A 24,720-nucleotide genomic window follows, 5' to 3' on the forward strand; every position below is an offset into this window, starting at 1 on the left:
ACCCCACATAAATCTCCCCTGTGTTACAAACAAAAAGAAACATGAAATTTACCGTTACTAAAATTTAAGATGCATTATTCTGGTTCAAAAAACACAAACAAAACCCACAAACAACTATCATTAATTGATGTAGGCCTGTACATAATTTATTTTTACACAAATAAGTTGATAATATTCAAATTGTAATGTGTTTGCAGTGACTTCCCCCAAGAATCCTGTAAAAGCAGAAATTATACAGAAAGTAAATGAAACTGGTGGCAAGAATGCATGTATGTGCTGCCCCTTGGTTGAAAGTCTAATAACTGCCCCCTCCCTTCAACTGATGACATTGACCAATGCCCATGGTACTGAAAGATTCTGCATATGACTACGGTTGTCATTGAGCGATAGTTAATCATATGTCCAAAGTGATATTTTCTAAGGCCTAAATATGGAATATCCAGGTAGCAAACATGACTAGTCAGAATTTGACCAAGGGATTTGCTACTGTACCACATTTAATATGCATGCCTAAATGCACCTACTGCACCACAAGTATGTACATCTATAACATGGACCAGTATGAAGTAGGACTGCCCAAACGCACCTTTTTATTTTTGCAGAACGTTTTGATGCAGTTTCTTCACAAGATAGAGTGGTGTGGGTTGAGATGTTGATTACAATTTACAAGGGTAAACAGTCCGATGGTGTAACCACTACTACTTGGCAAGGTTAAGATGACAGATCCTAGGTTTTTAATACTATGGCATATTTTGTAGACACTTTATCTACTAAATACAATCACTGACCAAAATGATGACTGATGCTATTCCATATTTTGAACGTGCATACTTTATCATCTTTGGTGAAACATTTGCAAATTTATTTGTTCATCGTTTCAAAGTGACAGTGATTAGATGGGTGCCAGCGGTGTGATTTCGCGAGCAGATAATATATCATAAGTTTTGATTGTGATTCATGAGTACAGGTCATCAGAGCTATTTATATTTAATGAAACCTCTCAAGACCACACACTCTATAAACCGAAATTCCCTGAAAAAAAGACGTTTTACAGAGTCCCTTTTTAAAAACCAAGATAGAACTTGACCTATCTAAACCGGATCCCTCTTAAAAAATGGGCATTTGTCTTGGTCCCAAGGGTGTCCAGTTTAGAGGGGTTTCACTGTATGTATATGTGTTTGTGTGTGTGTGTTTGTATATATGTGTGTGTATGTATTTGTGTGTGTGTGTTTGTATATATGTGTGTATGTATTTGTGTTTGTGTGTGTATGTATATGTGTTTGTGTGTATGTATGTATATGTGTTGTGTGTGTATATGTGTTTGTGTGTGTATGTATATGTGTTTGTGTATGTATATGTTTGTGTGTGTGTGTGTGTATGTGTGCACATGTATAGAGGGGTTTCACTTTGTATGTATATACATACATACACATGTATATGTTTGTGTGTGTGTGTGTGTGTGTGTGTGTGTGCATATATATATATATATATGTGTGTGTGTGTGTGCATATATATATATATATATATATATATATATATATATATATATATATATTTTTTTTTTTTTTTTTCATTCATATGAGCTGTCGTGTACTAGGTTTGATTTAATAAACAAGTCTGGGGTGGCAGTCCTCTGTGGTGGTGCAGGAAGGACCGTGAGAGTGGCTGTCCTAGATATTTTCCTTTTTCAACATCACAGCCTTTTGTTTCTCTCTACTGTAACTTTCTTCTAAATGCATTACAAGTTTGTAGCTAAACCAAACTTAATGCTCATTTTCACGGGTTGAAACCAGAGACTTTAAGGGGCGGGACGTAGCCAAGTGGTAAAGCGTTCGCAACGTTCACTTTATGCACGGTCGGTCTGTGATCGATCCCCATCTGTGGGCCCATTTGGATATTTTTCGCTCAAGCCAGTGCACCACGACTAGTACATCAAAGGCCGTGGTATGTGCTATCTTGTCTATGGGTCTCCTCCCTAAGACTATATGTCAAAATACAAAATTGTTGACATCCAATAGCCGACAATGAATAAATCAGTGTGCTCTAGTGGTGTCGTTAAACACAACAAACAAACTCTGACTTTAAATGATGAGGTGTATTATTCGACCGGAAATGGCGGTACGACGTGTTTAGAAAATGAGGAAATTACGCTGAACAGAACAGCAATAAACATACTTCCGGTTTCGGTATGAAGTCAAATTTTTGTCAAAACAAATTCGACGAAATTGGTAATTGATAAGCGTAAGTAATTTTCATTTTATATGTATATAGATATGTTTAATAAACTTGTACATGTTATTGTTAGTTATGTAACCAAAATAATTAAAATTATTTCAAAACCGAATCTGACATAAAAGATAAATTGCACAATTCCATGACATTCGACGATTCGTCACATTGTTGCAATGCCAATGGCATATGTAAATAATTTTAATGACGCCACATCACGTTGTAGAACTTGGATCATCGGCTTGTTAAAAGTTATATTGAGATTAAAGGTAGGATATATGTTTGTTTAAGGAAATTAATTCAATTCTAGGAAAGAAGAATAATTGATTTTTTCCCCCAAATTTAAAAAGCCATAAACGGTGTTTATGATGCATGTTTCTACTAAAAATAGATCCGATTTTCCCACAGCCTGTTCAAATTTACAGAAAGAAAAAAAACCCCAGTAATGTCAATTATGATTTGAAAATATTCAAGTTTTTAAAATAAATAATTAAGTTAATTAGTTCATTAACTAATGATTAAGATCTATCTATAATAATAATAACTTTAATATTAACATTAAAAGAAGTAATCAGGGTTAGATCTTCACCATTTTTTCAGGGTGTTAACAGGACTACCTGGCTTTCATTTCAGATAGTCCCTTGGAAGTTTCAGTGGTCCATATTTTGTAACAATCTGAAGTTGAAATAAAGCTATGGTTTGTTATTTTGATAATTTAGTACTGGGTAAATCATGCATGTTCTGTTCATACTATTAATAATTATAATGTATCAATTCATACTAAAACAGTCAAATCAGTATTCAGGCTGGAACTGACACTGGTATTATATCAAATTATGTTGTTTGACCTGTTAAATATGAACTAAAATAAATAGTCTTGCCCAATATTTTTAGAATTTGTATGCTCCCGAATAACGCTATAAAAGACGAAGTATAATGATAGATATTTAAATTGTTATTTATAGATAAAATGTCACCTGGACATGGGAATCCACACAATGCTGTTAGATCTACTGGTAGACCAGTAGAGCTAATTGTAATCAGATCGAAGAATGATCATTGAAAATATGCTACTTTGTGTTAATGATTTCACAGTGAATAGCATTATTATTATTATTTCATTTTATATTGGGGGGGGGGGGGGGGAGAGGATCTGAGGTTTTTTTTAGACATAACGCATAACGGACAAATTTAAATTATTAAAAAACGTATACCACTATATTTTTCAGGATGAATTTTACTTGTAGATACAAGACATTGCGTTTCTTGACATTTAAATTTAACACTTTTCAGCAGGAGTATACCATCGGTTTTCCTTAGAAATTCCGACATTTAGCACTCTCGACGTGAGTCTGATACACACTCAGGCGGAGACTGCTTTGATCCCGTTTCAAATTTTGCTGCACACGCGCCTACTCACTGTTCTTTAACATGTAGTCAATTAAATGTTAATTGCATGTATATTTAATACATCAATTTAATTGTGAAACAAATGCGAAAACTTGTAGATGGACAACCTAATTTTGTAATACGAAACGCTACTACATTAGTGAAAAACCCTGACTTTGTTTTACATCGCACGTGTTCACACAGATAAAGTGAAAACTAACTTTACAAAGAGTCTGCTTATCCATTTTAGTAACGTGCTTGATCGTAATGTTCTAAACAGCTTTTTTCTTGATTCTTCAACGTTTTCAGCAATTTACTTCACGGACACCGACATAAAATACCATGATTTACGAATAAATGCCTAATTTCTTAAATGTCTGGGCGCTTATTCAAAGACGTGGGCCTACTTCCGGTCAAATATGGTACTCGATATAATAATCAGGGGCCTCACACACATACATGCTTGCTGCAGACTACGGAATAAAAAAATTGCAAGTGTACAAAAGGGATAAACAGGCACTTTGTGTTTGGAAATTTTGGCCAGCCCTGATATAATAAATGAAACATAATAAATATTGTTAAATGATGTAATCTGAGATGAAAAGTTGATTGAAACATGCAAGCAATTTTGTGTTAAAATCGGAAAAATTACATCTTTGTATCTCCGTGAAAATTAATATGCATGTATCGGCAATTTCCATAACAGCATTTCAGTCAGAACACCTCGCCTAAATTTAACTTAGGTGACATGTGTACCATTTTATGAAAACGAGCGACAATGCCAATTGATGCATAATTATAATTTTGCTGAGAATGGTCAACTTTGCAGTTCTTTCATTCCAATGTGACGTTAGTAAATTAAACTACCATTCTATGAAAATGTGCGAGGAATCCCGTTATGTTCCAAATTCAAGATGATTGTATTTTGGCAGAAGACTGCATCGACTACAAAATGTGTAACTTGCGCATGCTCAGTTTAGTCAGAATGTGGTAACAATTAAAACGTAAACTGCATCGTGCAGAGGACAATATTTCGAAATCTGAGGTAACCGGAAGTCGTTTCACGTGGTTTTTACCTAGGTAACCAATTGTTCGGTTACATGAATTATATTTGCGTGAATTATATTTGCGTAAATTATACTTTAAATACATAGTTTTTAGCTCAAACATAAAGTTAAAACAAATACAAAAGAAAACATTAAAAAAAAAAAATGTCTTTAATGTTTGCTAAAGTTAACAATATTATAAAAGAACTGAATATCAGCCCCAGTACTGAAACAAAATACGGAGGGGTAGCCAGAATGTTTTTTAGCATTACGCACACCAAAGACGTGCCCGAGAGGGGGGAGGGGATTCGAGGGACCTCCCCCTGTGAACATTTTGAAACTCAGGGTGCCTGTAGATGCATTCTGAGCCTTTCCGGATGCATTTTTTTTCTATCTTTTTTGTCGAGTCAATTTCAAGAAGATATTTTATAGAACAATTACAGACAGCCTCGACCTATTCCCGGATTTTTTTTTAATTGCGTAATGGGCGCTACACCTTTGAAATAGATACATAATCATTTGGAGGGATTATTTTTTTCGTTTTGCAGTGGCTATGTTACTTTATCGATGGTACTTATAATATATACTACAGTGAAATTCCAAATGTTTGTTTGTTTTGTTTTTTTAAAGCACATTATGCGATGTTAGTAGTTTTTTAAATTTTTGTGACACTTGGATTCCTATTTACGTTAAAACTGTTTTTAACATATGCAAAATTATAGACAATCCAATATTATGTCTGCATATATTCCTTTAGAGATAAAATAGCAGCAGATAATTTAGCCATCCCCAGTGGTCTGAGCACATTTCTTTAAAACCTTTTAACTGATCGCAAGTTACAACTGTTGCAATATAACGTTGTTTACAGTTTTGCTGTGCATCAAGTATCTAAAATTCAGCCTAAAACATTTGTCGTAATACTAGTAGTATGTCTGCGTGAATAAACTTCCTGTAATCGTGAAGTTTGCAAGTTTTAATTTCTGAACGTTTACAGGTCATGGCGTAACCAATTTGCGGTTCGCGTAAATTTAATTTTGCATAACCGACACGCGAACAGAACGGCGGTTCGCGTGAAATATTGTGCCATGATCATGTACTGTAAATGAATGTGATATGATGGAGGACCAGTCACGTTAATTATGATACAATTGTTTTCTGAACAAGCCTGTTTCTGCTGTTTGAAATAGGTGCTAAATAAACTTTAAAATTAATGGTGGTCCGACGGACTATGTGTTTGCAGCTTCAGGTAGTCCTGTTAATTTTCAGGTAGTCTCAGACTACTGGACTACCGTTAAGATCAAACTCTGGTAATACATATCTTGTTTTAGTGTATAGATCATGTTCTAGCAACAAAGCCGTCAAATATGACTTCGATCTACTATTCTGGAAATTGGTAAAGTTGTGAAATAAAACAGTTAGTTATACAGGATTGTAGGGATAAATGAAATAACTGGTTACTGTCGTAAGATATCAGCTTTATTCTTCTCAGTTCCAGTAGTAGCATTTGCCTTTCTAACCTTTGCAGGAAAGCCGATGTATTATCTTTTGACAGAAATCTGTTATTCTCTCTATATATATTTGCACATACCTGACAGGAACACATATACCACAGTCTTTCATATACTGTCTACTGGTCTGTTTTATTGTCCCATTCAGTGTAATGGAGTCACAAAGGCTGAGAGATATATATTATATATTATAGTATTAATGTATGACATTATTTTATTATTCACAGTTTCTGTTATGAGCCATATTTGACAACACTGATGAGATATGGAGGCATTTCTCAGAAATCAGATTCTCAACGTGTGTCGTGTGCGCCATAATCAGCGTTTTAGAGAGGTCAACTTGAGAGCCCTGCCCAAACATCCACGCTTTGAAAGACTTAATGTTGATGGTGATATTATCAGGTTAGTTAACTGTGCCATTGGAAATGTGCATTTTAACTCCTGATCAGCACTTTCTTATATGTTGAAGATGGCATCAAATGTTAATTTTCTACAGATCATCTATATTAAACTTTGAAAATTGCAGAAACTCAGATATTTTTTAACAATATACATCAAACTCTGGTGACTAAACATTTCATACTATCTAGATATACAAAATATAAGTAAGCGCCATTTGGCTGCTAGATGGAAAAATTAACTTTGGGGGTTGTACATGTATCAATCATTATACGAAATTATTCTCCCAAAGTAGAATAAAATTCATCAGTTTTTAAAAATTTGCCATTGATGAATGTGGCAGAATTATCTCTGATTCAGTAGGGTTCTGAATTAAACTTTGGTATTTGGCAAATGCATTTCATTATTAAATTGTCATAAAGTTAATATGAAGGTCAGTTAGCTATAATGTCATAAATATATATTAAACAACAAACTTTAAATCACCGTAAGTTTGTTATATTTAAAAAAAAAAAATTTCTTTACATGTTTTAGAATGCCTTTCCCTACCAGGTTAATTTATTTAATGTAAATTCCTTATTGTATTTTGTAATAGTACTCACCATGTATTGCATAGAAAATTAAGTAAAAAAAGAATTTCAATGAAATTTGTAATGATGTCTTCCTTTTAAATTATACATTTATACATTTGTCAGGGTTCGTACGGGTCATGGAAATCCTGGAAAGTCACGGAATTTGTCAATGTCATTTTCCAGGCCTGGAAAGTCATGGAATTTTGATATTGGTCATGGAAAATGAAAATCTGTCTAAATACATTTTTTATTAAATAGCAAAAAAAAAAAAAAAAAAAGTATTTAGATAAATTTTCATTTTCCATGAAACACGATGTGTATAATATTAAGTGACTAATGGAAATACCTCAAGCTTAAATCATTTTCGTAGTACAAAGGATTAGCATAACTTTTATATGTTTTGCATCATATTGAACAAAGCAAAGTAGGAACATTATTTAATTTACTGATGTCACTTGATGCATGTAAAACATAAATGTATATTTTAATAATAGCTTGCCAACAAAAACTTGCAAGTTAATTATTAACCGTGACCTTAAAATACAAACTGCATTTAAATTAAAGTGCCAAGAACACTTTCCTTCCTTCTTTCTTTTTTATTTATTTATTTATTTTATTATTATTAATTTGTTTTAGTGAGAAAACATAATGTGTATAATAATCTTTATTATTAATACAAAAAATGAATTATTAATATCTAAAATATCAGATAGTATAAATAGTACAAAAAAGGTTCTTTTTATAATTGAGTTAAAATTAATTCTATACTTTTTTTAAATTACGAACTTAGTTGAGATATCTCACCTGCAGTACTCAGAAGGTTCATATTACTATTTTTACTGAATAAAAATGTCAGAATGAATGCATGAAACAGTTACAAAAACATACGGTTTAAATAATGCACATGTACATATCAATAAATAATTAATAAATTTTGTAATTTTGAGGTTTTTTATTCCCTCTTCTGTGGTTTTGAGAAAATGTTGTCAATAAAAATCCCAGCAAAAACAATCTGAAAGTAATTTTAATTTTTATTTCCTCCATTCTGCTATTCTGAAAAAGATTGCCTGTAAACCAACAAATCAAATTGGAGTGGTCTAATACAGTAAAATACCTATAGATTTACTTGAGAATTGTAAAAAAATATATTTCAAAAGGTCATGGAAAATGTCTTTAAATAGTCATGGAAAGTCATGAAAAGTCTTGGAATGTGGTTACTGATAAAGTGTATGAATCCTGTTTGTGCATAAATTTATGCGAGCATGTTTATATACAGTTTACAGTCAGGGCTTCTAGAGTATGGTAGCCCCACTCCCATGGCTAGTGATATTCAATGTTGGGCTAGTAAATAACTACTATTGCCATGCCTGATGGCTAGTGAAATGTTTTTGGTCAAATGTTGCAGTTAGAGTCTATTTTGTAAATATGAATATCCTGCTCCTAACACAACCCCCAATGTTAGTGTTTTTAAGCTGTATCTCCCACTTTACTGACTTTAAGTGACATATCTGATTATTGCTATTATTTAGTAAAATTGTATTAACTTAAAGTAAAAGAGGGCTAGTGAAATTTTAATTGTAGCTAGTAAAAAAAAATTAATCACTGATCCCATGGCTAGTGGATTTTATAAAAATTCTAGGATTCCTGTTTACTTGTATAAGTTGTGTTTTAAGTTACTATTTCTGGAATTCATTGTTTCAGCTTTATCCCGAATGATGCCAACAAGGTTGGTTTATACATGTCTGCTGTGCCAATCACTGCACAGGACAATTACTTTGAAGTGGAGATAATTGATACTGGCATGTTGGGCTGTATTGGTAAGTTGCTGTTTATTATATATTGCTTTTAATCTGTCTGTCTTGTGTTAGCTTTGTTTAGACTCAAAAACATAATACACAAAATCACCATGATTACAGAAATGCCATTTAAGAGTAGCTCATTACCTGTTTGGTACTTAAAGCCGCACACCCTAGTTCCATCCAGCGAAAATAAATTATAATTTGGTTAATCTACAAACCTGTAACACACTTAGATCACGTTTTTATCAAATGGAGTGAAAAAGCAGGTTTTATATCGATATATACCATGGGAATCCCCATGTCCCAATTGCTTGAAATAATTTTGAAAGTTAGTATTCTGATGTCACCGGTAGATGTCGCTCGAAACACAACAATGCCTACGGCACGACAAATTTCACAGACTTGGGGTGCGTTCTTTTCACCTCTCCTGGACATGTTCCAACTGTTCTGTCCTGGTTGTATCCCCTCTCCAGATATCGTAGGACTTAGCAAAATTATTGATTTTAAGGGTTTGTAACGTTTTGTATTGAGATACTTACTTGTCTGAACTTTATTGTTACTGAAAATGTTCTTGAACTGTGAAGAAAAATCTCACAAATGAACAACAACAAATAGGATGTTGATTGCGCGAACCGTGCACGAGAAAACAAACCGAACCAAAATGATAACGGTCACGTGGTATACCAACGTCTGTGAGATTGAAATGGAAATATCCCGTCTAAAAATAGATTAGACCTTGTCTGCTCAACGTTTTTTTTCTCAAACGTGCGTCCGTTTTTCAGAAATATGAAAAATGCATTTTGTGGTATTACAAAAACCAGGATTACCAGGATTGCCAAAAAACACTTCAGGTGAATGGAAATGTATATTCTAAATAATAAATGGTAAGTAAAGTGCAATGTTATTTGTGAAAAAATGGGTTTAATAGCGAAAAACAACGCCGTAATGGTTAACAACTAGCCGTAACTAGGGTGTGTCCCTTTAAGTTATTTATGTCGAGGTTGTATGGCATGTTCAGATATTTAGCAGGTAAGATACTTTTCTTTATTAGTGGAGTTGTTTAGTGCACATTTGTCAATGGCATGAGTTAATACATACATATGTATATGTGTCAGAAAAATTATCAGGACTAATAGAATTATAACTATATGGTTCTTGTGTACAGCTTTCTGTTCATACATATATACTGATCAGTACAAAGAAATAAAGAAGCACATGGTATTAGAGACCATAATAATTTCACTACTGGAATAGTTATTCCTGTATAATTGCCTCTAGATGTAATTGGGATTGAATGTCAGTGCTGAGGGATTGACTGCCAATTAGATGGTTAAATTCCTGATGCTATCAATGAATGTTTTGATTCAATTTCCAGTCAGTGTTTGCTTTTACTGTTTATGTGTTCCCTAATTTCTTTCTATCAGTGTATATCTGGGTATGACTATCAAATTTTATGTTACATTATCATAGTAGATAATATATATACATTGATTGTTTTTGTCAGGGATAGGACTTGTACCTTTCCGATATAGTTTGGAGGCTCAGCCTGGCTGGAACGCCGGATCTGTGGGTTATCATGCTGATGAAGGCAAGTGAGTGCTTCTCGTCATTTTAGTTTTATACCAACATGTGTTGGTTATCATTACATGTCAGACAAATGTTTTTCATTGGTTTCTATACCATCAGATTCTGAGACAGTTGGTAAAATCAATTGTCCTCAGTAAATGAAATTTGTTAGTATATTTTTATTTTGACTATATATGAAAAATTTATATAGGGCTTATTTGTTTTTGTGTTGATAGTGTAAAAAAGCCAAAAGCAAAATATTTTGGCATGTCCAGTCACTCAACAATCAACAAGTTTAATTCATCGGTGTCTGAAATTCCACCTTTCATCTGTGCACTCTCTGCTGCCAGGAGTCGCTGTAACTGTTAATTGCTCCCCTAGTCTGACCCACAGGTGGCAGTTGTGCAATACGATTTAGTGAAATAAAGAAGTATATTTGCCAGTACAGACAAAAACTAATAATTTGATGTAATCCAGTGGCCAGATATACCTGGTTCGTATGGGTCATGGCATTTTCATTTGAGTCATGGGTTAACTATGCGTAGTCATTTATGACAATCAGCAACACGGCCCGTTGTTTTTACGTCTACTTATAACAAACCCTTTGTATTATCAAAACTATTTACTGCCAGCTGAAGTCTAAACTAAACGATAATTCAATAGCGGTCTATTTCCTTCTAGGCTACCTATGTAAATTGTCAAATTATTGTTTAAAAATTAATATCTATTACTATATTAAATAAATGTATAAATTGACGAATATTTTCAATGTTAAAAATATTAATCTTTCTTACAAATTAATTTTAATGAAATCTCTCTTATCGTTTGTTATGGCTTTGCGCGATAACCTCGCTCAAAATAACATCTGACCTTGTCACGTGATAAGACAAACATACATGGCGATCCCCTGGCATTTACAAGTTTATTGTCATCAATAAAAACCGCTATTGTTTTGGAATAAAGACAAGTTTTGTTAAGATTCTTCAAAATTACACCTATTGAACATAGTTGCAGCCATTTTAAGTATTAAAATATGCAATATCGATCTGAAGATTGTATGATTAGCAGACATACTGTTCTACACGTGAAAACCCGTATGAAGTGTTTCAATAATATTTTATAAGCCTTCATTACGAGATTAGGCCTAAAAACAATAAATAATAAAAATAATAATAAATACTATTGTGTATTTCTGGAATCGTACCAAACAATTTAATGCAGGTAGAATAGGTCGGTTGTTTGGTGGTTATGGTTAGATTTTTTAGAGGCCATCCTTAAACATGTTTTGTTTTGTCCATTTGCTCATGATTTACAAAAAGCCACCCTAAAACGTTTATATAAAAAATAAATTATTTTTCTTTTTTCTCTTTTTTCTCTTTTCTTTTAAAGTTGTGGGGCTACTTAAGGTCAAGGCCTGGTGTTGTTACAAAAACCCATTCCTTCCTTTTCATAATTGCTTCACAACTGACATAATACATTCTGTTATGTATGCTCTGCATATAAAAAGTATTAATCTTGTTTAAAATTAGGAGGCTACTTATTTACAGTAGGTGGATAATTTGAACTCTTTCCTAAACAGTAATTAATCTGTAATATAAAAAATATAGAAAAAGTGGCTGGTTTATTTAGACAAGTCTGCATATCTCTACCTTTTGTGTGTCTTTAGATTGTTTAAAGCCTGTGGGTTCGGCAAGATATTTGGTCCAAAGTGTCATGCAGGTGATCGGCTTGGATGTGGGATCAAACCCAGTGGGGCTGAAGCGGAATTAGGTGGAGCCGCCCACACTGCTACGGTCTTCTTCACTCGAAACGGAAGAGAGGTTTGTGTTTTGTGTTCAGTGCATTACATAATTACATATACTAGCAACCCATAGTTTGGTTTCTTAAAGGTGTAACAATATACTCAAATATTTGGTGCATTCATATTCATCACCAGCTGAACTAAGCACACAAATACATATGTAATTTATCTGATTCACACTAACCAAAACACAACACATTACACCAATTCTTATCAGTATTTAGTCAGGACTATAGGTTCCATGTCTGTCTATTCTACATATAGTTTTCCAGATGGCTTTTTTCACATTGCCTTGAGTTATTGAGCTGAAATTTGTGTGTAGCTTTATCATGATCTGTTACAGATGAAGTTTGACTTTTATGGTGATTTAGGGGCGGTACAGTGGTACAGCACTCACCTAATGCATGATCCATCTAGGATCGATTCCCATTGGTGGGCCCATTGGGCTATTTCTTGTTCCAGCCAGTGCTCCACAACTGGTGTAACGAAGACTCTGGTATGTACTATCCTGTCTGTGGGATGGTGCATATAAAAGAACCCTTGCTGCGGGTTTCCTCTCAATATCGATATGGTCCATAACCATATGTCCGACGCCATATAACCGTCAATAAAATGTGTTGAGTGCATTGTTAAAAAACCCACCATTTTCTTCCTTCCCTTTGTGACAGAGTTGTGGCCCTTGAACATAGTAGATATGATGATTTGTTGGGCCCGAGAAAGGACATATATTGCTTTTGCCGTACTCTCTGAATGCTTGTTAATCTGTACATACATTACAAGGTTGCATACTTTCATCCAACCAGCATTATATTCCTGGATATCAATACATATTTGTATTTTAATTCATATTTGTTTTTAGGATTCCACCGGGATCGTAAAAATGGTGTAATATTTTGGGATTCCATCTCATAATCTTAATATTACGAACTTAAATCTGGGATTTGTGGAAGCATGGAATCCTAATAGATTCTCACCCAGATTATTATTATTATTTTAGAACTGTTTTCAGATTGACGGTGTGAATGTTTCTGTCCGCCCCTTACACTTAAGATCTTAAATCTAAAATTCCTGGAAACACAGAATCCTGTGAAATTTTCTCCTGATTATTATAATTGTTTAAACTGTTTTCAGATTGGCAGTGTGAATGTTTCTGTTCCCCCCGGAGGTCTGTACCCAGCGGTAGGGATGCACTCGGAGGGGGAGGAGGTCCGTCTCATCCTGGACGCGGAGTGGACGTCCGAGGAGCTCACACAGATGGCCGTTGACAGCGAGGACGACTGGAACAGACTGCACGATGTCAAAGTCAATGGTTCTGTGAGTGCATTAAAACACTACTAACAACAACTGGGCTTTAGTTAAACCTTTACATCTTTTTCTTTTTTTTTAACAACATTGTTATTCAAATTCATAAAGGAAAAAAAAGATGCAATATCAGTTAACTCTGTACACACTCCTGGCCTCATGCTTCTAAAACATTTAAATTCTAGACTTGTCTTTAATAACATCTCGAGACTTTAATGTCATAGCATGTGACATCATTAAAGATATGAGTATATAGGCCATCCCACTGGGAACGCTTTTTTCATACTATGTAATTTACTACAAGTTATTTATTTCTGAGCTGATTGTTTTCTAAATTGCACACAATAAAAGTATCTTGGAGTAATCAGTTGTTGTGCACCTAAGAACAAATAGTAAAGTAAACGTGTAACCGAAAATAAATTTAAAAATATTATTTACTTAAATAGTTAGTCCTTTGCTGTATATAACACACTATTTGTTATTAATATTTACTGCCGAATTAATTTGCCAAAGCAAGTTTTTGAATAGAACCCACTTTTGGCGTGCTACATACAATGTAACGAATAGTCATGCACTCCATTCTATTTACATGTTCGGCAGTTTCCATCTCTGGACCCTTATATTTGGTATTGGAGAAAACTGACTTTTTTCATTTTAAACATTCTGTTAACAGACCAAGAAGTATTGTTTTATCGTTTGTTGATAAATGTAACATCACTGGTTCGCGCATGCTCGTTAACTTTAGAAAAAATGTTATGTGCGCAGCTATATATTTTCTACGATATATTTTTTTTATTTCCAAAAAGCTTACTTTTCATTTTAGGTCAAACCAAACTGAAGTTATTTCTAAAAAACATGGGATGGGACGGACTATAGGCATGGACCCTGATTTTACCAACTACCATTTCTCATGCTATTTGTGCCCATTTGCATGCAGTTGTAGTTCAGGCTAAATTTGGTTAACATTTACAAGTTGGAGCCTCCATAATGACTTTCCCTCATTTTTCATGTTACCTTTATTATTTTAAAATTCTGTTTAAAGCACAGTATAGTGCGTTTTGGTAAACAATTTATTTGATTGTAGCTGTTGGAGTATGCTGGACGTGGGAAGAGTATTCACGATGTCGGATTGGCACAGGCAAAGATAGCACTGGATACAACCTGTCACTACTTTGAGTTGGAAATTATTGATCCTGGGGAGAACTGCTACATTGCTATTGGATTAGCAAGAAGGGTAAATAACAAAAAAGACACAATATTCTGCATAATTTGTATAGTTTTCCAAATAGTAGGTTTGTGACACTGTGGAAGCATTTGTCGTCAGTAGAATCTAATACCATTAGGTTTTTTTTAAAACCAGTTGTCCTATGATTGATATATCAAAGGCTGTGACATGTGCCTTTCTGCCTATGGGAAAATACATGTTAAATTCCCATGCTGCTACTTAGTAGGAATAACATATTTGGCAGCAACCAATTTTAAAAAAAAAATGTTAGTAGATATAGTTTGATCATGGTTTAATTGATAACTGAAATCATACTTTACTTAGATTGTATTGGTTAGATTATCTATTTTTGTACATTCAAAGTGTTTCTGGTCATCCTGGTCTGTTTAATATCACAAAATGCATTTCTCATATTTTAAAAAACACACATGCGTCTGTGAAGTAACAGTTATGGAGTCAAGTTTTAGTCTTATTTTTAGAGAGTATTTCACCATTTTAAAGTCACAAACTCCTGTTTCACTCGTTTGTAACTTTATCCAAATGTTTTACAGGTTTGTAGATTAACTAAACTTAGTGTGCATTTTCATGGGCTGAAACTAGGCGTCTGTCCCTTTAAGACAGACTCCACAGTATCTTCAATGACATTTTAATTGTTGAAATTGTGTTGGGTGTTTTTTTCAGAACTATCCAAAACAACGGCACCCTGGATGGAACAAGGGTTCTATAGCATATCATGCAGGTTAGTATTGTTATCATTTTGCCATTCTCGATGCTGCAATGGTTAAAACATCATGTTTAGTGTGATGGTCGTATCCCAGTAGTGATTTCAACCTGTGACGATGCACAACTCATTGGAGAGGTAGGGGGGGGCGGGAGGTAGCTCAGTTGATTGAATGGTTGCTTGGTGTGTTTGCATTGCAGGATCGAACCAACTTGGTGGATCCATTCAACTGATTGGGGGTTTTCTCGTTACAACCAGTGCACCACAACTGGTCAAAGGCCGTGGTATGTGTTTTCCTCTGTGGGAAAGTGTGTATAAAAGATCCCTTACTGCATTAGAAAAATGTAGCAGGTTTTACGTGATGACTATGTGTCAGAATTGCTAAATGTCTGACATACAATAGCTGATGATGAATTAAGCAATGTGCTCTAGTGGTGTCATTAAACAAAACAAACTTTCATTGGAGAGGTGTATGGCTGCTGCATCAACTTCTCTTCACTAACCATTAACCTTTGTCTTGGACAGCCATCCTTGATGACAGGTGTGTTTCCAGGACAACCTACTTGTTCATTCATTGGATATAAACATGTAATATTCATATTTTCACTATTGAACATTGAAAAACTGTCCTTATATAAATGTTTTTCAAACTATTTTCTTTCTGATCTATTAGAATATTTTTCTACTTTTCATAAAACAAGAAATATTTTAATAACAAAAAGATTAATAGTATACATCAGCAATTAATTTAATGCTGTGGGTTTTTTTTAATGATTAATAATGAAGAATCTTTTTTTTCAGATGATGGAAAAATATTTGTTGGTTCAGGAGTGGGTGAAAAGTTTGGTCCTAAATGCCATACAGGTACATATAGATACAGTAAATTCTTATAGGTGAAATAACAACTTATATTTCTATCTAAAGTTGTTATGTAATTTGATTAGAATTTATAAAGAAACCATGTTGCTAAAAATTTATCAGGAACAGTGAATGATTAATGTTGACAGGTGATATGGGGTGTGGAATTTGTTTTTGTTTGTTTGTTGATATTTAAAAGTGAATGATTAATTTTGACGTGATATCATGGGGTGTGGAATTCTTTGCCTTTGTTTATATTTAAAAATGAATGACTAATTTTGACATGTGATATCATGGGGTGTGGAATTCTCTGCCTTTGTTGATATTTAAAAGTGAATGACTAATTTTGACGGGTGATATCATGGGGTGTGGAATTCTCTGCCTTTGTTGATATTTAAAAGTGAATGACTAATTTTGACATGTGATATCATGGGGTGTGGAATTCTCTGCCTTTGTTGATATTTAAAAATGAATGACTAATTTTGACGGGTGATATCATGGGGTGTGGAATTCTCTGCCTTTGTTGATATTTAAAAATGAATGACTAATTTTGACATGTGATATCATGGGGTGTGGAATTCTCTGCCTTTCTTGATATTTAAAAGTGAATGACTAATTTTGACAGGTGATATCACGGGGTGTGGAATTCTCTGCCTTTGTTGATATTTAAAAGTGAATGACTAATTTTGACAGGTGATATCACGGGGTGTGGAATTCTCTGCCTTTGTTGATATTTAAAAGTGAATGACTAATTTTGACATGTGATATGATGGGGTATGGAATTCTCTTCTTTGGTATTCGACACCATATAACCGTAAATAAAATGTGTTGAATGCGTCGTTAAATAAACCATTTCCTTCCTTCTCTGATATTTTAATATTTAAAAATGAATGACTAATTTTGACGGGTGATATGGGGTGTGGAATTCTCTGCCTTTGTTGATATTTAAAAGTGAATGACTAATTTTGACAGGTGATATCATGGGATGTGGAATTCTTTTCCCATCGGACTATGACAGCGAGGCCGACAGTGACTTGTCGCCTGACGAACCGGAAGATATTTTTCAGGAAGATGCTTGGGAAAGTTCAGACGAGGAAGATGAGGAGCCGTGGCCTCGTGAGGAAGAAAAAGGCACTAAAGTTCAGGTACTGTCATTCAAGCACTAATTACTCATTATATTATAACACTGCACTATACAAATATATCATCTGGTCCTAATCTAGAATTGACGTGGTTAAGGACCACACAGATATTGAGAGAGAAAACCCGCTGTCGCCACTTCATGGGCTAATCTTTCCGATTAGCAGCAAGGATTCTTTCATATGCACTATCCCACATACAGGGTAGTGATATGCCACAGCATTTGATATACTAGTCGTGGTGCACTGGCTGGAACGAGAAATAGCCCAATGGGCCCACCGACAGGATCAATCCCAGACCGACCGTGCATCGAGCGAATGCTTTACTACGGGGCTACGTCCCACCCCTTCTCAGGAGAAAGAGAAAATGTGTGATAAAAATAGGAGAAATTAAAAAACATTATTGGTTAATTTTGTAATGTTTCATTGTATTCTGTGTTCATTCAAAAAGGTTTCTAATTATATATTCGGTTTGAATGGTAATATTTTGCTGTCAAAAATACTACTGCCATTGATAAAATTTAAGCCAAACAATATAAATATAGGACTTTGTATTTGGCTTGTTTCTGTTATGAAACATCTTGTGATTTCTTTCTCTGTTTTAGATATTTTTTACAAGAAATGGTAAGATACTTGGCAAGCGGAGCATCTGTATTCCTAAGGGAGGATTGTATCCCACAATCGGCATGATGAGCAGTTACGAGAAAGTTCGGGTTGACCTTCGACCTTTAACGGGATAACTTCGCGGAGAGACGTTGATCGTGTTGTGCAAGACATCGATACCTCTTTAGAGGATATTGGCCGGTTTTAAGTCTGACCTTATTCTATACTGTGGCAAAAAAACCTGTGTCTGCTTCCATTTTACCATCAGTGTACACCTCAAACCCAGCATGATTGCTTTTAGTGCCAACTGTTTTGAAGTAGGTTGTGTTTCTTGGTACTTATTGCTTTCTCTGAAGAATGGGAAAGGAAAGTGATATGTGTTTGATGATCCCTCAGCACATATGGTGTCCAGCACATGGCTGTTCCACCATTTGGTCTTCAAAAAGGAAGTGTAATGCCACTTAATGAGTACCCCTGCTGACGATTTATACAGGTTTACAAAATATCCTATCATACATGGACCTGGCCTTCATTCCATGAAACAATCTAGCATTACTATTGTTATAAAGACCTGCAATCATGACTGTAATATTTTTCTACTATCGCCAGCCTATTCCACAACGCAGCATAGTTTCCAATCGTAAATTCTGGTAGAAATTTACAACATGTCTGAAGCAATTGTAAGCCACTAATATAGATGTCAAATAACAGTTTGATGAATTATTTAATGATCTATGAATAAACTTGTTTGTGATAAAAATTTATCTAATTTATATAATATACTCCGTATTCAATAAAAAAATGTTTTATGATAAGAATATATTGGAGGTAACTCATGTATTATGCTTTCGTCAATTATTGCTTCGGAAATAAATTGGTGAAGTTACATGTGGCTTTTCCGTACCAATGAAGACACCTGAAATGTTCTGAATAATCTGTAACTAATGTATTTTTAAAAAATGTCCATTTGTTAGAGAGACTTGTACAACTACCGTAAGATTGCTTGTGCCAGCTGTAAAACACACCATACGTTACTACAATCTGCCTTAGCTACGATTCTTTCTTGGAATGGGGTCCTGAACATGGACAAAATAATATGTATATGAATGCTGTTATTTTTTGTGCAAAAATGTTGATAATGCATGTATGAAATCGAATACATATTATATAGTAGAGGGAGGGAAATACAGTTTATTCCCATACCAATCATCTAGAGAACTAAACTATAATAACTGGATTTTATTTGAATTTTAACTGTTAGTAGACCCACCCGGCACAAAAGCTTCTCTTAAAAATCAATATTATTACATGCATGCACGCACACATACATATACCACACACACTCGCACAGAGAGAAAATAAAAAGACACACCACTACCACCCCAATATAATCTTTTTTGAAACAACTCTTTATTTTTTGGTTATTTATTTTTGAAAGTTTTCCTGTGTTTTGACATGTTTTACATGAAAGGTTGTATCCATGTTTGTATTCAGACTACCTTTCTTAACGTGTTGTACAGTTTGTGCTTTGTTTGCACTGTGTATGTGAAAAATGTTTGTTATGAATTTTACCACCAGTCAAAAACAAAAAAAAGTGAGATTGAATATCATACTAATATCCCATGTGAAATTTGACAAGAATCAACCCACATAACTATTTACCTGATTTGCACCGATATTCTTTAATTTATACTGTGTAAAATTACGGCAATATGTATTGTTTAGACTGTGAAGAGTCGTATTAAAACATGAATCCTCACAGTAATCACCTTCACTGGCTAACAGTGTGTAGATAGTGATGTTACATCTTTTAAATTCTTCTTATATGAGCTACATTTGAGTGATTTGTACAAGCTAAGAAGAACAAAAATCTACTAGTTACAAGTTACGGGCCAGTATCAAATTTACCATACTTCAAAAAAAAAAACTGATAATAAAAAACTTGGGTGGTGATAGGTAATGAAAATGACTTTACAAACTTCAATAAAGCATTTCAGATTGGATGTACATGAGACTTGCTCACAGCTTGTTTGGCTGCCAGGTAGAAAGTGTAATGGCAAATGCATAAATAATCCAAGATTGTTGGACTTTTTAACATTTAAAATTTTTTTTTTTTTACTAAGCAGGGCACCTGCCTTGAAACTGCATGGTTCACGTGAAACTCCTTTTTTATGTTAACACTTTTTATGTTTCATTAGGGTTGGGAGGGTATACATTATTTTGCAATCTGGCTTCGGATAACCGTGCCACCAAAATGTAAACTGAGCATTCTAGACCTTGGTCGAGCTCTGTCATGTCTGAATGATAGCATATTCATGAGATAAGTAGCGTGATGTCTGCAAGTGAGCCATTCCGTCATCCATACTACTGGCAGAATGAATGGCCTACTCCTCTCAAACGCAGTGCCGTATGGCCCGTAACTTCTTGTGACTAGTACATTTGTAATTCCAGATTTTAGTGCCACTGAAAAACTGTTTTTATACTTGTTCTCTAGTCAAAAGCTCAGCTGTGTATTCGAAAATCTGCATTCGCGAACGTTCAGACCCCTCTAACTACTAGTAAACTTCTCTAATTGTCATGTATATTTATTACAAAATAATTTTGTTTTGATATATTATATGTTTATGATGTTTATGATAAAACAATATGAAATGAAACAGTTGTTTTTATTACCGTGTTTGCATATGAACAGAATGAATGTACGTAAATATGTTATTTGAATGTTTAACGCCTACCGCACATGAGAGTTACTAGCAGAGCAAAACGTTACTTGACACTTTTTGCACAGCTGATAAGTCTCACATGCAGGAGATTTACTGTTTTTTGCCTCGCATGGTCATGAGGAAAATGTCTATTGTATTTGATATTTTTGGCCTGTTGTAGCAAAAATCCAACTGTGTGTTGGCAACATGAACTATCACCTGAGCTAAATTCCCCTACTGACCAGTGAAAACAGGAAAATAACGTTAGAGTGATGTCATGTGACAGTCAATAAGGAAAGTAGCTCTGCCTTTAGAAAAAGTCTGTGTACCACCTGTAAATCCAAAGCTAGGCCCCTGTAAAATATTGTTTTCATTGCATTATCCAGGACAATGTCTTTCGAATTTTAAAAAATGATTGTTAACATTTGTATACAACTGTTACTCCCGGTATTTTGTGTTTATTCATCTTAATAGACGAGCAATATTAACATCATTTTTTAAATTGTTTGTTCAGAACCTTTCATTAACGTTGGCAGTCCCAAGTACTGGTGTATATCATTTCTCCAAACCTAGACTGCCAAATGTGACCCTTGTTAGTTCTTGTAATCTCAATAACAACCCCAGTTCTATATTAAGTGGACATGACACTAATGGATTTTGATCTGAAATGTTTTACATAGCACTATTTCCAGAACTAACACTACATGATGCATACCGATAGCAATAAAAATCAGCTTCACATTTCAGCGTTTTACAGAACAGCTAGTATGGGATTAACATGCTGAATATATAGACGGTAGGACATACAACTATCAAGGTTATTTATTAATAAATAATTTTGACTTGACACGAGCAAGCTTTAGCGAGTGACTAATACCAAAAATCATTTTATGAGGACATACATTTGATAATATCTGGTACAAAATTTATTACCCAATTGATCACCCCAGCTATTTTTGATACTTTTCTTTTAAAAAATGTCCTGGCGATCACATATTGGTATACCTAAGGCATGACAAACTTGTTACGTGTTTCTGAAATTCCAGACATTAATGCCACAGGACAAATCAGATGGCCCTTGTTCTTTGTAGAAAAGACCATATTACAAAATCCTACTTTTCAAGAATGCTAAATTTTCAGATTTGTTTTTGTCCAATGGCATTTTCATGTGATACTTCCACACATAAAATAAATCACTGAAAAGAATAACTTGAAAAAAAGTACTGTAGAAAAGTCCCAAATTGGGGAAAAAGGAAACGACATGTTTATTAATTCTATTACAGTGCATTTCGGTAGAAATCAAGCTGCCTTCCTCAGGAATAGTTTATTGTAATGGAATTACAGACTAGTTGTAAAAATAACATATATAACTAACTGCCTGGTCCCTGAATGCTTTAGCATTTATACAACTATTGAAAAATTATTGCAGATAACTGTACCAGTTAGTATATTAATACAGTACTGGTATATTAATACATGTACATATATGTCCATCTGTGATAAAAGTAGTGATTGTGTAATGTGTGAGGATATAAGTTTTCAGTACTTAATTATCCAGTCATGTTGGCCAGCAATTATTAATTAATGTTATGACTATAGTTTTAACCCACAATATAAGGCTTTATGGGTAATCCATAGTGTATAATTTTTTTAATTATTTATAGCTTTTGAGATGAGTTGTGTTGTGTTAGAGACAGCTGGGTGAAGGCAATAGGATGCCCCCACACCCACCCACCCACCCCTCCCAAAAAGGGAAAAACTAAATTTAAATAAATTATCTGGATGGTGGGCTAGATCATGGATGAAAAGTCTTGAACAGAACACAAGTTGTATGATCATAAAAATTATTTAAACAATGGGTTGCCAATTAATGGTATGCAATTAATATTATTTTTAAAAGTGTTATCAAGAAATGACTTTGCTTATGCTGTTAAGAGGTTGTAGCTTTATCTTCTTTTTTTTTACTGCTGTATAACATGTTAAGTTGTAATTACGTACACATTTCCACTGATCTTTGATAATATGTACTTATGCTTAAGACAATATACAATGTTTTTTTAGCAGGAAACAAAAAATTATTTACTGTAAGAGAGAATTGTTATGAAATGGGAGTAAAATTATTATTGGAATTTAAAATTTATGTTTAATAACATATTGTTTTCCCTAGCTTCTATTCTAGTGCCATCTTGCCTTAATAAGCGCCCTGAGATTAAACGAGCCTTTTTCAATAATTAATTCTAAAATTGCCTTTATAAAACACTAAACAAAAATATATGATTAATTAATAAAATGTTCCTGTTCTTTATTTTGCAGTTCATCTATTAAAGCAAGCACATTAATTACATTTATTTTCATTTCAATTAATTTTTCTTTTGTCGTTAATGAAAAAAAACCAGGACCTGGAAATAGTGAAAATGCGTCAAAAGTGTCTAGTCTACCATGCCTTGCCAAATGTCTAGGGAAAACGCTAGATACATATACATGCATGTCATTATTGAGCTTTTGGGATAAAAACAAAGTGACCATATAATTGATATAATGTAGATGTACATGTATATGGCTTATTGATGGGGAGGTGGTGTTTTGTCTGCCTAAAAATGTCTTCATTTAAAAAACAAACAGTACATAATTGTATATTGCAGACCACTTCCAACCTTTTTTAATATGTAAAATCAGTTTAAATTAAAGTAATAGAAAGATGCCTAAATTTTGTTGTTTATCTTATTTTACATTTAATGTACCCCAAATGCCGTAATAAGACGTAAAAAGCCTTGATCATGGATCATGTTCTTAGTTGCATTACCAGTGTTACATAACTGATAATAATGCATGTAGCAATCCTTGAAGTGATTTGTTGTAAATGTGTCTTCCTGGACCCCTCCATTTATCGTTTATGTGGGAAGTGGTACCAGTGTTGAAAGAATGAAATGTGGTTTGTCTTTCAATGTCTCAAAATGGCAAGATAAACAAGTTTATATAGGTCTGAATTTACACAGCCTGTTTTTGACTTACACAAGTGTAACTTCATGTATTTTCAATGCTTAATCACCTGTGTTTAAGAAAACCAGGCTTTGTAAATGCGGCCCATATTATTTTGGAGTGGGGGTGTTTGTGTTAACACTTTACTTGGGGGAAAAACCTACCTTGATATTGGATGTCAACATACCAAGAGTAGTTGAGCTAATTAAATGTTAAAGATTAAAAGGGGGTGGGGGGGGGGGGGGGGTCAGGGCTAATGAATAACTTTTGCTATAACAACTCTATATGTTTTGTTATTCCAACAGGGTTTTTTTTTTTAATGTAGGCAGGATGTGATTGATACCTATTTTAAAATAAAAGCTGAAATGATGTTTAAAAAGCTGAAAACTTTATACTGTATCTAAATAAATTCATTTTTCACAACTTCACATCAAATCCAGTCTACATTGTAAAAAATAATTTTACCAAAAAAGAAGCTGAAATCAGATGAAACATCACATCCCTCATGTAGATATTAAAAGAAAACCCACCCCATAATATTCATCATAAATATTGTGCATGTAAAATTACAAAATCATTCATTTCTACCAGTGATTTTCTTTTATATTATATATCAATGTTAAATCATGATTTTGTTGTTGATATTTGACTGCAATGTCCAATGAATTTGCTTGTATTTCTGTTGAAGTTAACTTACTGCTTTCACATTCTGCTTGTGTTGACATTTCTAAATTTGTTTTTATTATCTTTTGTGAAAGTTGCACTTTATTTGCTATTTATATGTACACCGGTTGTCTGCTGGGTGCAGACATTGTTTGTTTGTGCAAAATAAATGCTCTATGATATTTCTGTCGTGGGAAATAAATTTCTTTTGAACTTAAA

At 33.8% G+C, this 24,720-nt stretch overlaps 1 protein-coding gene across 3 annotated transcripts; it reads left to right on the forward strand.

Moving 5' to 3' along the window:
* Positions 1 to 2,167: 2,167 nt before the first annotated feature.
* LOC121380438 (SPRY domain-containing protein 3-like) lies at positions 2,168 to 24,720 on the forward strand. 3 transcript variants are annotated; one of them, XM_041509254.1, is made up of 12 exons: positions 2,210 to 2,241; positions 2,863 to 2,926; positions 6,400 to 6,574; positions 8,845 to 8,960; positions 10,447 to 10,534; positions 12,175 to 12,328; positions 13,441 to 13,623; positions 14,696 to 14,845; positions 15,518 to 15,575; positions 16,359 to 16,421; positions 17,388 to 17,560; positions 18,160 to 24,720. In XM_041509254.1, exons 3-12 carry the CDS (start codon positions 6,438 to 6,440, stop codon positions 18,292 to 18,294), a joined length of 1,257 nt encoding a protein of 418 aa, XP_041365188.1. In that variant the 5' UTR covers positions 2,210 to 2,241; positions 2,863 to 2,926; positions 6,400 to 6,437; the 3' UTR covers positions 18,295 to 24,720. The 3 variants fall into 3 exon arrangements, with proteins under 3 accessions (XP_041365187.1, XP_041365188.1, XP_041365189.1); XM_041509253.1 differs by lacking the exon at positions 2,863 to 2,926 and having other exon boundaries at positions 2,168 to 2,241; XM_041509255.1 differs by lacking the exons at positions 2,210 to 2,241; positions 2,863 to 2,926 and adding an exon at positions 2,395 to 2,498.

The sequence above is a fragment of the Gigantopelta aegis genome, chromosome 9 (assembly GCF_016097555.1).
Source record: "Gigantopelta aegis isolate Gae_Host chromosome 9, Gae_host_genome, whole genome shotgun sequence".
Lineage (NCBI taxonomy): Eukaryota > Metazoa > Mollusca > Gastropoda > Neomphalida > Peltospiridae > Gigantopelta > Gigantopelta aegis.

Excerpts from the sequence above, each read along its gene's own strand:
- LOC121380438 (XM_041509253.1), top strand. The coding sequence starts at position 6,438 with ATGGAGGCATTTCTCAGAAATCAGATTCTCAACGTGTGTCGTGTGCGC. Across the intron at positions 16,422-17,387 it reads TGGTCCTAAATGCCATACAG|GTGATATCATGGGATGTGGA; the intron begins GTACATATAGAT and ends TAATTTTGACAG. Across the intron at positions 17,561-18,159 it reads AAAAAGGCACTAAAGTTCAG|ATATTTTTTACAAGAAATGG; the intron begins GTACTGTCATTC and ends TCTCTGTTTTAG.